Source organism: Lissotriton vulgaris, chromosome 2_2, assembly GCF_964263255.1.
Source record: "Lissotriton vulgaris chromosome 2_2, aLisVul1.2, whole genome shotgun sequence".
NCBI classification, from domain to species: Eukaryota; Metazoa; Chordata; class Amphibia; order Caudata; family Salamandridae; genus Lissotriton; species Lissotriton vulgaris.
In genome coordinates this window covers 323,922,790-323,937,255 of record NC_141688.1, presented here as the reverse complement: position 1 = coordinate 323,937,255, position 14,466 = coordinate 323,922,790, and the positions used below count along the sequence as shown (strand labels likewise).

The following is a 14,466-nucleotide window of genomic DNA, read 5'->3' as shown; positions in this document are numbered from 1 at the left end:
CTTGACCCTTCCCCTGGCCACCATGTCTCCAACCTTGGATATCCCGATGGTGTCCCACCTGGCAAAGCCCTTAGTATGCCACAACTTCCCCAATATGTCCGATTCAAACAGCGGGGTGGCCATGGTAACCCTATTGTGCCATCCCAAAGTTTTAGTGACTGCACGCCAGATATGAATCATAGTCTTAGTGGGACCCGTAAGCTTCCGATCCAGAGACCTGGAGTACAACGCTCTGTAGTAATTCCCGTCTCCCGTGAGCCATCGATCCATAGCATAGCCTGGGTTGATCGCCGGGCCGTAGAGGCCGTGATTGATTGCCGCAAGTTGGGACGCCCAGTAATATCGCCGCAAGTCAGGCAGAGCAATACCCCATCATAACTCGGAATAGTCAGCTTGGCCAGCGAGATCCGCGGCCTACCGTCCCACAGCAGCGCTCGTTGCAGGGATTCGACTTGCGCAAAGTATTTCGCTGACACGGGATCCTGGGTGTTCTGCAGGGCATACAGGAAGCGAGGTAACGCCATCATTTTAAAAAGGGCGGCTCTGCCCATAAGGGAGATCGGCAACTTCCTCCAGCCCTCGACGTCCCGGCGCAGCCGCTCCAACGGTGGAAGGAGGTTGTGCGAATAACGGGCTCGGGAGTCCCGCGACACATAGATGCCCAAATACCGGAAGCCCTGTTGGGCTACCTGTATAGAGCACCCCCGAGGGAGACGCGGCGTATCTCCGGACAGTACATACAACGAGGACTTAGCCCAGTTGATTACTAGGCCCGAGTGGGCCCCGAAGGTCCCCAAGAGATCAAAAGCCACTATGAGTGAGTGACAGGGGGAAGTGAGGTATAGAAGGATGTCGTCAGCATAGAGCGACACCCGGTCTTCAAACCCCGGGGACCACGTTATGCCAGAGATATCGGGGTGCGTTCTGATCCACGCCGCCAATGGCTCAAGTGCCAGAGCGAATAGGAGCGGGGAAAGCGGACAACCCTGTCTAGTGCCTCTGCGTAGCGCGAAAGAGGCCGACAGCCGACCATTGACCGCTACATTGGCTAGTGGTGCAGAATACAATAGTCTGACCCAGCCAATGAATGCGGGTCCAAACCCCAACTTGGCCAAAACTGCCCACAGGTAATTCCACTCCAATGAGTCGAAAGCCATAGTGGTGTCGAGCGAGGCGAGGACTGCAGGCTCACGAAGCAGGTGCACACGTGCCATTACTGCGTGAAGCCGTCTCAGATTGAGCGCCGTGTTCCGGTGCGGTATGAAGCCGGACTGGTCTGGATGGACCAGGTCCGAGATCACGCCCACTAACCGGTTAGCCAGTATCTTGGCCAGGATCTTAGGCTCAGCGTTCTAAAGGGAGATGGGTCGGTAAGACCGGCAAAGATCGCGCGGCTGAGTCAATTGAGCCGGTGTTCTCGGCAAAGTACCGATCCATTGCTTTGGTCAGGAGTGACCTGGTCTTCGGGTCACGGAAGTACCAGGGGTTAATGGGAGCCACTCGCGATGACGCGGGGATTTGGAAGTCAAAGGAAACCCAAACTGGAGAATGGTCCGAGATACCCCTAGCCAGGAGACGCGCTGTGGACACGGACTGCTCCTGGGCAGCCGGGGTGAGGACGTAGTCTATCCTGGATAGGCTACCATGGGCGCCGGAGAGAAACGTGTACTGTCTCTGGGAGGGGTGCATCAACCGCCAGCAATCAACCATCCCCATTGAACCCAGAAAATCAGGCAACCAGGACTGGGAAGGACGCAGGTCTCTGGATGGGAAGCGGTCCAGGGTTCCGGATACGACGGAGTTGAAGTCCCCACCCACCAACAACAGGCCCTCGGGGAGACCCAAAATGGCGGCAGCTAGGTCCCTGAAAGTAGTTTCCTGTAACCCCGGGGGAATGTAAACTGAAACCAAAACTAGAGTACGGCCCTCCCATTTACCCACCACAGCCACATATCTGCCTCTCTCATCCGCAGTCACTGACTCCACCTCCAACGGGAGGGACATGCGCACCATGATGCCCACCCCTCGTGATCCCGAGGAGAACCCCGAGTGTGCCACCATTTTGAATCCACGTCTGCTCAGTGCTTTGCAAGTGTGTCCCACTAGATGGGTCTCCTGTAGGAAAATTACATCAGGCGAACAACGTTTAAGCATCTGCAAAACAACACCCCTCTTAATACGGTCCCCCAACCCGTTGACATTCCAGCTCAATAAGTTTAGAGATTTACCCCCCATCGTCGAGGAAGCTCCGCCCCCTCCCCACCACCCGCAATGGCGCCCACCACAACGACATAACAGTCCAATGAACCCCCAGCCAGAACAGAGAAGAAGACAGAAAAAGAAGTTGAAAAAACACACCCCAACTACCCCCCACCCTGCACCCCTGCATTAGACTATATTCCACCCCAACTAGCAGTGTGCCTGTCGCCCCTTAACTAATCTACAAGAAGTCTACAGAGGAGAAAGGAGACATCCTATCGCCCCCCGTCATCCCCCATATCAATAACAAAAAGAGTCAAAACCAATAGCAGCAGTGTCTGAAGTTGAGGTCCCATACGGTCACCCAGCTCGCAGAAAGTCAAACGGGGAACCATCATTCCTGTGCTTCCACGCCCCCGGTGGCCTCCTCCGTCTGGTCAGCCGGTTCGTGTCGCTCCTGGGGAAGGGTATCCAGCCAGTGTCCCACCTCATCCGGAAAGTCAAAAAACAAAGTCCGGTGGTCACGCTCGATACGAAGCTTGGCAGGGTAGAGCATGGAGTACCGCAGGCCCATTTCTCTCAGTCGCCGTTTCACCCCGGTAAAACTCTGACGTTTTTTCTGCACGGCCTGGGTGAAGTCCGGAAAGAAGTTAACTTCAGAGTTCTGGAAACGCAGCGGGCCTGCGGTCCTCGATGCCTGCAGGATAGCGTCTCTGTCCCTATAGTTAAAGAGCCGTGCGATGATCGGGCGAGGGAAGGCGCCCGACTTCGGCGGTCCCCCCGGTATCCTGTGAGCCCGCTCCACCGAGAAGAACTTACTCAAGCCCCCGGGCATCAAGTTCTTAAGCACCAGGTCCTCCACGAAAAGTTCCACCGAGTCCTCCTCAGCCTTCTCCGGGACCCCAGTAATGCGGACGTTCTGGCGCCGCGCACGGCCTTCGAAATCGTCCAGCCGGCGCGCCAGTATTCCGTTCGCCAGTTTCAGGTCACGCACCTCCGTCTGTATGTCCGACACGTCAGTGATCAGGCTAGTCGTCTTGAGATCCAACGATTTGACCCGGTCGTTGGTTTTCCCGAGGTCAGTTCTGATGAGGTTCAACTCAATCTTCAGGGAGTCGACCTTGCTGGACAGTTCCTCTCGGAGAGTATGCATTTCGGATTGTACTCCTGTGATTGCACCCATAACGTCCCGAAGCGTTATCTCAGAGTCATCCGGTGATCGATACCTAGTCGGGTCGTTAGCACGGCCTGCCAGAACCGGCGAGCCTTTCGACTGGGAGAAGCGCTCTGGGATGGTAGATTGGGACTGGGACGGTTTTCTGTTGACCCGTTGGGACTTGCCTTTGTCCGGGTCTCCTCTGCCCGCCATGTTGGCACATCCAACGAGATAATCAACAGGGACAAAGAAGTCCAGCGGGAGGTGTGTCACGCACTCGACGATGTTACCAGGGTCCAATACTCCGGCGGAGTAGCAGGGCGTTCAGATACCGGAGTCACGCACCGGAGGGACCAGGCGTAGACAAAGAAGTGCCCATGTGGAAGCACCGCTGCACACCACGACAATAGACCAATGGCACGGGCGGAGTCTCCGAGGTCCGTCGAGCTAACGGGGTCCAGGAACGTCCGATTTTCACTCCGAAAGCGGGCGCCGCATCAGGACCCACTTAGCAGTCGATTCCCACAGTTGTGGGACAGGATAGGCATCAGGATTATTGCGGAGGATCGGGAGGTCTTCGGAGCTCCGAGCTCACGCGGCCATCTTGATCGCCGGCGAAGCTCCTCCTCCAGCCCTCCTTTTCTTAACCAACATTCCTGCTTAGCTTTTGTGCTGTACCTTTGTTAATCTCTCTGGGTACCTCAGGAACTACAAGTCAATCAGACCTCCTCAAAATCTCATCCTGCTGTGACAACTCGACCAATATCATATTCTCGAGGAAGGTCTTGATATCTGTGGATGTTCAGTCATCTGCCTTTCAAACGGTCAGTTACCTTTTCTATTTAACCATCCTCTTGTAACTTCTTTTTCATTCAACTTTGTCTATAGCACGCACACAAGACACTGTCATGGTCCTCACCAGTAACCTATAAATACAATTCACCTTCACTTTTTTACCATCTAGCAGATATTTCATAACAAATGTGGATTCCTGTAGGTACAATTACCATTTAGGTTACCTTGGCGTAGGTCTAGCGAATCCTTTTGTAGTATTTCAAGGGCTTGTGAGCTGACCAAATTTCTAACACCCTCCACCAAATAAATGTTTTAAAATGCTGTGTCTGCCAGCAAGAGGCCGCCGCTTCCTTCTCTGCGACTGTATAAGACCATTCTGAAGGCCTCTAAATCTTTGAGGGACAAGCAACGCTACTCTCTGTCTAAATTGTTTAATCTAAATTATAAAAAACATCCATGCCATAGGCTTTTGCATCTGTGCCCATAAATGTTGTTTCTGGGGTCATTTGTTTTCAAAACTACCATTTGAGCAGTGTACTTCTTAACACTTTAATAGCCATACTCACACTCCTCAGACCAAGTACAGACTACATTATTGTTCAACAGATTCCTCAGTTGTCTTCTCTAGAAATGAAAATGAATTGTGCATATATTTCGGCCATTTACATGTCATCCTCTCACGTAAATCCTTGTATTTGGAACCAGCAGCCAGCATTCATAAACCTGAAAAATACTATTCCACTCTTTCAGCAAGAAGGTGCGCCCTCAAAAAGGAGCTATGTCTTTCATTGCAGTAGTCCTTTTTTCGCAACGTATGATCAAGTGCTCTCATAGCTTGGCCATCTCCATCTGCAGTTTCTTCTAAATCTATTTCATCCTCCTTACTATGTTCCACTCTGGAAGGTATTGACAACTTCTTGGGTACTTTCCTCTCTTCAACCTTTAAATTATGTTTCCACAAAGCCATTTTTCATTTAGGCGTTATTATTTCTGCACCCACCACTTCCCCAAAAAGTCTAAAGCTTTACTCCAGTTCTTCTTGTTCATGCTTGGTTCTTTTGGACTTTGCATCAAAATTGGAACAAAGTGACTGACTCCATATTTTAATCTATGTTCTACTGACTGAGTCAAAAAAAATAAATAATGAAAGTAGTGACTTGTAAGTAAGATTGTATTCCTCCGAATGTTAACAGTGAAACATATAAATAAAAATAGTAAAGCAGGAGTAGTCCCTGTTCCAGCAGAGATGTAAAATCAATTAACAGAGAAAGAAACTACATGGCCAGTAGCTTCTATGCAGTCTGCAACCTTCCTGTGCACTGTATTCTTAAATCATATTTTATGGGGAACTTACATTTTTGCAAGTTTCTCTTCTTTTCTTTTGCTCATCTGCTTATCGCAAAGTTAGTTTTAAGTGTTCTACTTTCTCTTTTGTGTAATATATTTTTTTTTTCAGAAGGAACGCTCTGGTTGCAGCAATAATGCTATTTTAAGGCAATTAGTTCCTCACAAAACAAGCTTCACAAACACAATGATATTGACTAGACGTCTAGCTGTGTTGTCTAAGATGTCGACGTCTGCTGCCTGGCTATAGTTGCCAGAGAAATGCGTTAATTGTCCTGTCCGCAACAGCACCAGATACCACCAGCTTAGCAGAGTATGTTTTAGCTCCAAACACGGTTGCACCGTCCGCATTCTGCTTACCAGACAACTGCGGAAAGCCTAGATTCAGAAGGGATTGTACTCTTTCTCAGACGATTAGCTTCTAAGCACAGAGTACATCCTGGCTATTGTTTTAATCTAATGTTCATCCACATGAGCGTCAGGACTGTTTTGAGGAGTTTAATTGGCAGCCTGTGTAAGCACATCCATCAACTTTCCTTCAGCTGCAACTGTCCGATCAGGTTCACGCCTCACATTCTCTGTCCATTCTTGAGTCCCCTGTCCACCTCAACCACTCTTGGGCCACAGGATTCAACAGTAATCACGTATAGGTTTGCATAGATTTACTGTTCTTTACTACACATCTGCACACAGATGTGCAGCTAAGGATAGTACGTCTACAATCACTGGCTGATATTTTCGTAGCACAATATTTATTACTTGATATTCTGACATTCAATCCTGTATACATTTGACCCACCATGTCTTTCTACCTCGATACTGAACACTTTCTTTAAATTTTCCTTGCCCCCGCCCTTCTTTAAGCTCAATCCTTTTCTGGTTCTAGAATGTCTGTGCTGCGTCCCCATGTTCCTGACTATCCTCGGGTGCCTCTCTGCCTACAGGGTCCTTTCTTGTTTTTTGTTGGTAGCTCGTTACAGCAGCTGCCCCCCCCCTCTCCCTTTGCCCTCTCCACTCACTGTGGTGATTGGATCTCCATGGATAGCTCTGGAGTGGGTCCTCTTTTGCTTTCTCTGTGCTGCCTCCTTTGGCTGTCCATTGTGATTGCATCGAGCCTGTGCTCTCTTACCTTCTGTCAGCTTCTATTGTCGTGAGACGTTGAGTGTTATCGGGATACCCTCTGTGTACTCTCCTGCACCTTTCCTCTCTTCTGTCAGCCCTGGCTCTTACCCTTGGCTATTCATGGTGGGTGGGTGCAGTTGTTTGCTTTGCCCCTGCTTCACCCCCACGTCCAGTCTCTGCCCTTGTTTCCTGAACCCCGACTGCTATGGGTGGTGAAGTGCCCATGAGTGGAACATTTGCGGTGACATTACATTTCCTTGGTGGGTTCTTCTCAACCACGTTCATGCATGCCTTCATTGTGTCTCTATTCCAGGGGGGCTTAGAATTGAAGGAATCCTGATAACTTTAGATACATGTTTAGATCATCAGAGACTTCAGGGTCCTTAGCCAGAAGAGAGTGGGGAGGGCGAACTGTGGCTTTTACGTGGAGAATGTACTTAGTCTTTAGTTATCTGTAAGCATGTCTTATCTGCCTTCGTGATGATCTGCAGGTCATGCCAGGGATCTGCTCTGGCCAGGATGCATTCGGGGCTTAAAAAAGGGCTGGAGCCTCATTAGGATTTAGAGTTGAAGTGCCAAGTCGATTAAATGTATTATCGTACATAAATTTCTGGGTGTATCTTTATTCTACTATGTTTCTCAGTTACTTATATTTATTAATAATACTGTCTCTTTCTTCCTGTCTGCCCGTCCCTATTCCTGTTTCTGATCCTCTGTCTCATACTGTTCTCTCACACACGATTTTCTTCCTTTCCTTATTCACTTTCTTTAATTTTTCATCCTTTGTGCAATTTTATCCCTGAACATTCCCGACTCTCTTCCTCTGCCATTCTTGCCCTTTCCTGCTCTGTTAATTATTTTTTGTCTCTCACTCTTGCATTTTTGCCTGTCTCACTTTCATTTCTGTATTCCATGCTTTGCTTTCTCCATTCTCCCCATGCCTCCTCTGCTACCTTTTCATACACCCATTCCCTTCATTTACTACCTTTCCTCCTTCCTCTTGTTTCTGTCTCTCCTTTTTTTCTTTCTTTCAAGAACCTGAAAAAAAGAGGCGCAGTCCAACTGACGGAGCCAGCACCCCGGTTGGCTGGGAGCCAGGCTACCCTATAAGAGCCGAGTCCAAGCCCATTACCCATCTGCCAGTCCCTCAGCTGGCACCTCGGCTTGCAGGCCCTCCAGGGAGAGGGTCAAGACAGTTTGACACCCGGAGTCTAAAGGAGGAGAATTTTGTAGCTTCCATTGGTGTGTATTGTGGCACTGCTGGGGTGTTGGTGTGGGGTCCCGTAGTGGTCTTGCCCTTTTCACACCATGTAAGACATCTTTCCTGAAGCTGTGCACCAGGCATTGCAGCTGAGGTCTATTTGCAATGCCACCGTGCTCGGTATAAGGCTGGTGAGGCACCAGGCCACTCTACCCGAGGCTCCATTGTCCTGCTGCACAGTAGGCCATGGACTTCTACACCTCTCTCCAATACATGCACTTCCGTGTTCTCCAGCATGATGCAGTTCATGCTGACACATGCTTTTTGAAATATTGCATCTATCAGGAGGAGCAGTGAACATTCTTGTAAGAATAGAAACTTGTTTTAGTCCAATTTCGTTTGCAGTTAATGAATTTGGTTTCATTAGTGGCTGCGATGACCAGAAACCATGTACAATCTTAGTTTTACTTTTGCCCCCTGACAGGAGCCAGATCTTGTATGGGTTCATGATTGCTTCTGCTGCTTCTCAGTAGCTTTGTAACGAGGCTTGTGTGGATCTTGTTGTTTGTTTTCTTTCTTTGGAGTGTTTTTCCAGAACATTTTGCCTTGTGACTCTCCCTTTTTATGTAGGATATCCAATGAGATCAGGCAGATATACATTGTAAATGTAGGGCCTGTTACACCACAGAACCAAAGACTGAGGGAATGCTTCAAGTAGAAAGAAAAGAGGGAGTAGGCCCAAGGATGAGCGAGTTGGACACAGATTACTGTGGGGAGATTGGCCGGGGAGCTGCTGCAGCATGTGGGCATGGAAATAATGGATTAAGAGTTGAAAATGGAGATTTTTTTTCGGTGTGATGCTGGAACGAAATGGCCAGGACAGAGGGGTTTGTGATTGAAATGCAGGACGTATGAGGGATGGATACAGATGTTTGAGGACCTGGGCAAGAGGAGAGTCCCAAAAAATGTGCTAGTATCTAGTCTAGACACATTCCTGTGGAGGGCAGTATCAGTTTATTGTCACAGAGTTCATAGTTTAAAAGAAGGACACAAAGGTAGTTACGGGAAATAGGCTGTTAGCAAGTCTACAAACTTGGCAGCATGCGGTTTGTAAGGAAAGATTTAATAAATCTCTCTGAATAAAGGGGAAGTGGCACAGGCAATGAGTTTTGAGATCTTTTTAAGCGATTGGTCTACTTCTGATGAGGTAAGTGCAGTGTTTTGTGGTAGAAGATGCTGTAAGTGGAAACCTAGTAGTTGCAAAGGAGGCATCACCAGATGGCTACATTGTGTAGATATTTGGTTCATGTTCATGTTATTTGGTAGATTCCATTGTGCTTCTCAGAGTAAATGAACCCATTGACCACTTCAACACATCCTTCTTTTTTTATGTTGGTCCTTTCAAACTTTCAGGTGGAACAGTGATGTTTTTAGAAATAACAAGTAGAGTTCTGTTCCTTGCAGAAGGACAAATTGAAATCCTACAGTTTACATTGCAGCTGACAAACGATCATCCTTTCTCCCGCTTGAAAGTGGTTCTGAATGTTTTCTTTTCGAGGTCTGTTCAGTCCATGTGGGCCAGGGTCATGCAAGCCATGCTGGTGCCTAAAGGCTGGAAAGATGCACGCTGGTTGCCACGGAGCTCAGTACCCTTCTCTGCAAGCATTATATGCTGCCCACGCCCCCCACATTAATCTGAATCACTGTATCCTTATACTTACCTACTTCCGTAGTAGTTAGTTTGAGGTAAAGTAGACCTTCATAAGTTGGATGGAAAGTAAGATGTGAAGTTCTGTGTGATTGTCACTAGTAAAGGGATTGCTTGTCGCTCATGCCAGCCATAACTCTGGCAGAGAAGCCTCTCTTCCATCTTGGATTTTCGCGGGTGTCCTTTAGGTCTAGTCAGTTCAAGACGCTGCCCCTACATAAGCAGGTCACTTGGTTAGTTCCAAGGTACGTTTGGTGATGTTACTTCCGCATGAAACGTTCAATCTCACTTGGCTAACAAGCTCTTATGATTTGCAGTTGGCTTAATGCGTCTTAATTGCACTCTGGTTCGTTTCTTTTGTAGCCTTGTAGATTTCTGCAATGTATGCTGATATAACATTTCCAGAAGATATTACGCTATCCCCCCTTTTAATTTATTAAGTAAATGATAGACCTGGGTATTGGGAAAACACACACATTGAAAGCAGGTGTTAGGGCGGTAAAATCGTGACACCAGTTTTGGTTTCCAATTTTGCTGTCCAAGGAGTGACTATCAATGTTGGCTCCATCTTAGCACAAATCCTCTGAAAAAGCCGATCATATTTCCTTCATCTCATTTTTAAAGCTCCACATTTGCCCAGGAAATGCTGTCACTCTCATTACAGTGTCAGAAATCCCGGTTCCATGAGAACACGGGAATACGTGATCAATAAAGTTCTAGTCGTTTACAACGGGTAATTACTGCAGCCGTCCGATGTGGCGGATCTTTGAATCCGTCGATCCTCCTGGCTCCGCTTGTCAGGTCGAAAGCGGAGTCCTGATAATAGTTTTCATTTAGACCTTTGTTTTTGGCTCTCCTACAGACAACAAGATCTGCAGAATGAAGGCAAACCATTTGAAGAGTAGAAAAGAGATTGGTTATCCTCCACACAAACGTTCATAGAGAATCAGCAGATTAAAACCGCGGTTGTGGGCTCGAGAGGCAGAAGCAGCAGTCTCTCTCCTGAAGCCTCTGATCAATTGAGGGCAGGCTTTAATTTAATGAAATGAAAGCATCTCTGTCAAGGGTGATAAACCCCATGGACAACATCAAGGATGAGCCGGACTCCTATCAGTCGCCCGCCTGGCAGGAAAATTAATCCAGGACCATGGGTGCTCCGCTTTCTGCACTGGCGTGCACTACGAGCTAGGGGAATGCAACCAAACATGGTTCATCCCAGAACAAGACATTTCCTACATCTGCCACAGCTGCTTCAGGAAAATAAATATTGGCTAGAGCAGGATTTGGTGGATAATACACAGAATGTTTTCTTCTGTAAAGAAAGCCCCAGAATGCAGTCCTCGTCCTTGTTTGTGTGAAGAAGGAACCATTGTTAAACCATGTTAAAGTGGTATTCGGCGCTATACAAAATGCAAACTAAGCCTTCTATTTAGGATGCTGGTAGAGCCCTAAGTGTGCCTGGACCTGGGGCAGGGAAGAACCGTTGTGTGGAGTTGACCCCAGCGTGCATGTCTCAATTTATCATCTCACGGAAGCCCAGACATGGGCCATCATCTACTAGGCCCACTTCATCCCTCCCCCCTTTTTACACCTAAATCACCACCTACAGATTCTTTGAATGAATGGTGATGAATGCAGCCGATTTCTAAAAAATGCATTCAAAACCCACTGAGGAATCTCTGGTTTGCAGGTTCGAACGTTTAGTAGTGACCGCTGGCACTTGTGGCATAAGCTCGAAGGCCACACTATCCGATCAGCGGTCCCCCACCCCTTAGTTATTGAAGTTATTAATTGCACAGGTCTCAAAAGGATCCCAGTTGTCCTGAATGGGCCTAAGTGATTAAAAATAATGAATGCAGAAACCAACATAACCTTATCTGTAAGCATTTAAAGCTGTCTCTTTGGTTAGGAATCTGAACGGAAAGATGAGTGAAGGATAGAACGTGATTCAGAATACCTGTTCTTTCTCAGCATCTAGCTGTGCTGCCTGTTGAGTATTTTGCCAAATGGGTTTATAATACTTAAATAATAAACCTCCTGATTCACGGCAAATGTCCTTTAAGTGTCCATCAGATCCACTATTTAAAATGGCGCTGTAATTGAACAGAAATTTGTGGAACCAGACTGTCCTTCCCCCCTGCATGGTATATAGGACCCCCAGCGTGGTATATGGGACTGTCCACCCCCCGCGTGGTATATGGGACTGTCCCCCCTCCGCGTGGTATATGGGACTGTCCCCCCTCCGCGTGGTATATGGGACTGTCCCCCCTCCGCGTGGTATATGGGACTGTCCCCCCCCGTGTGGTATATGAGACTGTCCCCCCCCGCGTGGTATATGGAACTGCCCCCCTGCGTGGTATATGGGACTGCCCCCCTGCGTGGTATATGGGACTGCCCTCACCCCCCCCCCCCATGCTTGGTATATGGGACTGTCTCCCGCGTGTGGCATATGGGACTGCCACCCCCCCCAAATGGTATATGGGACTGCCCCCCCCCACTTGGTATATGGGACTGTCCCCCCCACTTGGTATATGGGACTGTCCCCCCCCGCATGGTATATGGGACTGCCCCCCCCCGCATGGTATATGGGACTGTCCCCCCGCATGGTATATGGGACTGTCCCCCCCCCCACATGGTATATGGGACTGCCCCCCCCCCCCCCACATGGTATATGGGACTGCCCCCACCCCCATGGTATATGGGACTGCCCCCACCCCTGCTTGGTATGAGACTGTCCCCACCCCTGCATGGTATAAGGGACTGCCCATCCCAGCATGGTATATGGGACTGCCCCTCCCCCCGCATGGTATATGGGACTGCCCCCTCCCGCATGGTATATGGGACTGCCCCCCTCACATGGTATGTGGGACTGCCCCCCCACCCCCCACATGGTATATGGGACTGCCTCCACCACCGTGGTATATGGGACTGCCCCCACACCCGCTTGGTATATGGGACTGCCCCCACCCCTGCATGGTATGTGGGACTGTCTCCCCCGTGTGGTATATGGGACTGCCCCCCGCCGCATGGTATATGGGACTGCCCCTATCCCCCCCCGTATGGTATATGGGACTGTCCCTCCTTCCCCCCCATGGTATATGGGACTGCCCTCCCCCCACATGGTATATGGGACTGCGCTCACCACCGTGGTAAATGGGACTGCCCCCACCCCCGCTTAGTATATGGGACTGCCCCCACCCCTGCATGGTATATGGGACTGTCTCCCCCGTGTGGTATATGGGATGGGACTGCCCCCTCCCTTGGTATATGGGCATGTGCCATTGCCTAAAGTGCACAACTGCATGTGAACTGGCCTCCTGCCTTTTCTTGTAGCCCTTGGGTCACGCTACTCTCGCATGAGCAGAGCTTCCGAGGTCTGTTCCAGACATTGCAAGGACCATGACCTGCCTTGTGACCTCGGAAGGTGCTCCATTCACGTCATCTTGGGTGAAACTCCTAAAGCAGTGGCTACCGCATACTCTGCTTTGAGATTGATCGTGTTACTGGACCTTTGTGCCTTGGCATTCTTAGTGGTCTGGTTGGGGTGTTCGCATCAGCCAGGTCAGGCTGCATCTGGTACAATGACCTCGACTAGGCTGCATCTGCTGAACAGGCACCTGTACAGTCCTGTCAGGTCAGCCAGTGGACACCAAGCTAACCTGGGCCTCATATAAGCAGAGGGGGCTGGACTGTCCTCCTCGGCAGCCTCTAGTGGACTACACCAGATAGTCACAGAGCTCCGCCTGCGGTGGGATCAAGCTGCTGAGGACTAAAGACTGAATTCCTCTCTGCTGCAGCATCATCAGTTGAACACATTGGTCTCGTGCGGGCACATAATCTGCCCCTGAGCCTTATTTGTGCTTCTAGCATAAGTTGGTGGGGGATAGAGATTGAGATACCACATGGAGGGAGATTAGAGGTGTCGCGCCACACGAAGGTGGCCAGAGTCACTACCATTGGATACCTGATTAAATTGTGTAGCCTTAGTGAAATTAAAAAAGAGTCATTTTCTGAAAAGACAAGCGCTAAGCAGAACATTTATGGTAACATCTGTAGATTGATTGTTGAGTTACGAGTCCCCCCTGAGAAGCCCATAACTGCTTGCTCTTGCTACACTGGTAGTCCAGAGTCGTGTACAAGAAAGGGTTACTTGGCTCTGGTTACAAAGCCGTAGTATGATCTGCCCCAGAACCTCAGTGGCAAATGCCCTCATCAACTCTGGATGAAGCTGAGAAGCCCCTCCCTGAATGAGATTGATGGAAATTGTGGGGTCTGATTGGAAATTGTGGGGTCTGATTGGAAATTGTGGGGTCTGATTGGAAATTGCGAGGTCTGATTGGAAATTGCGGCGTCTGATTGGAAATTGCGGCGTCTGATTGGAAATTGCGGGGTCTGATTGGAAATTGCGGGGTCTGATTGGAAATCGCGGGGTCTGATTGGAAATCGCAGGATCCGACGGCAATTGTGGTGTCTTATGCAAATCATGGGGTCTGATATAAATGAAGGATTTCCTTACTGGGAGGGCTGAGAATCTCCACTAAAATGCATGTGAAGTCCAGTCTTCACCTTGCACCTCCGTTTCTAGGGATCTTGAAGCAGATGGCGGTTGCTGGGCCGTATCTCATGCTTGGGATAAACCGGTGCCTGAGTCCTGTTGAACTGTACTTGGTAGTCGGGTCGTTGTCTGGGATGAGGGGTAGAAACCCAGATACAGTATGATAGAATGAACAACGAATATTCTGAACCTCTAGCCAATGCTGTAACTTCAAAGAAGAATAGATATTTTCTTTACAAGTAAACATGATGTAAAGGGAAAACCTGAAGGTACTGATAGCTTCTCAGACTTAGTTATGACCCCTGAACTTATAACAGCGTCACACTGGGTGGCCCTGTGTACGTGGTATCCTAGGGGTCTGCGCTTCGCTGAACTAAGATGATTTT

The 14,466-nt window shown here is 49.0% G+C and overlaps 1 protein-coding gene across 2 annotated transcripts in view; it reads left to right on the top strand.

Annotated features, from left to right (window-relative positions):
• MADD (MAP kinase activating death domain) overlaps positions 1-14,466 on the top strand; it is a 956,601-nt gene that overhangs the window by 483,589 nt on the left and 458,546 nt on the right. Inside the window, exon 21 of one of the 2 annotated variants that reach the window (XM_086959712.1) lies at positions 7,652-7,858. The exons of the other annotated variant lie outside the window; for it this stretch is intronic. Coding sequence (XP_086815838.1) covers positions 7,652-7,858 — 207 coding nt within the window. The remainder of the gene's footprint in view (positions 1-7,651; positions 7,859-14,466) is intronic. 2 annotated transcript variants of the gene reach the window in all.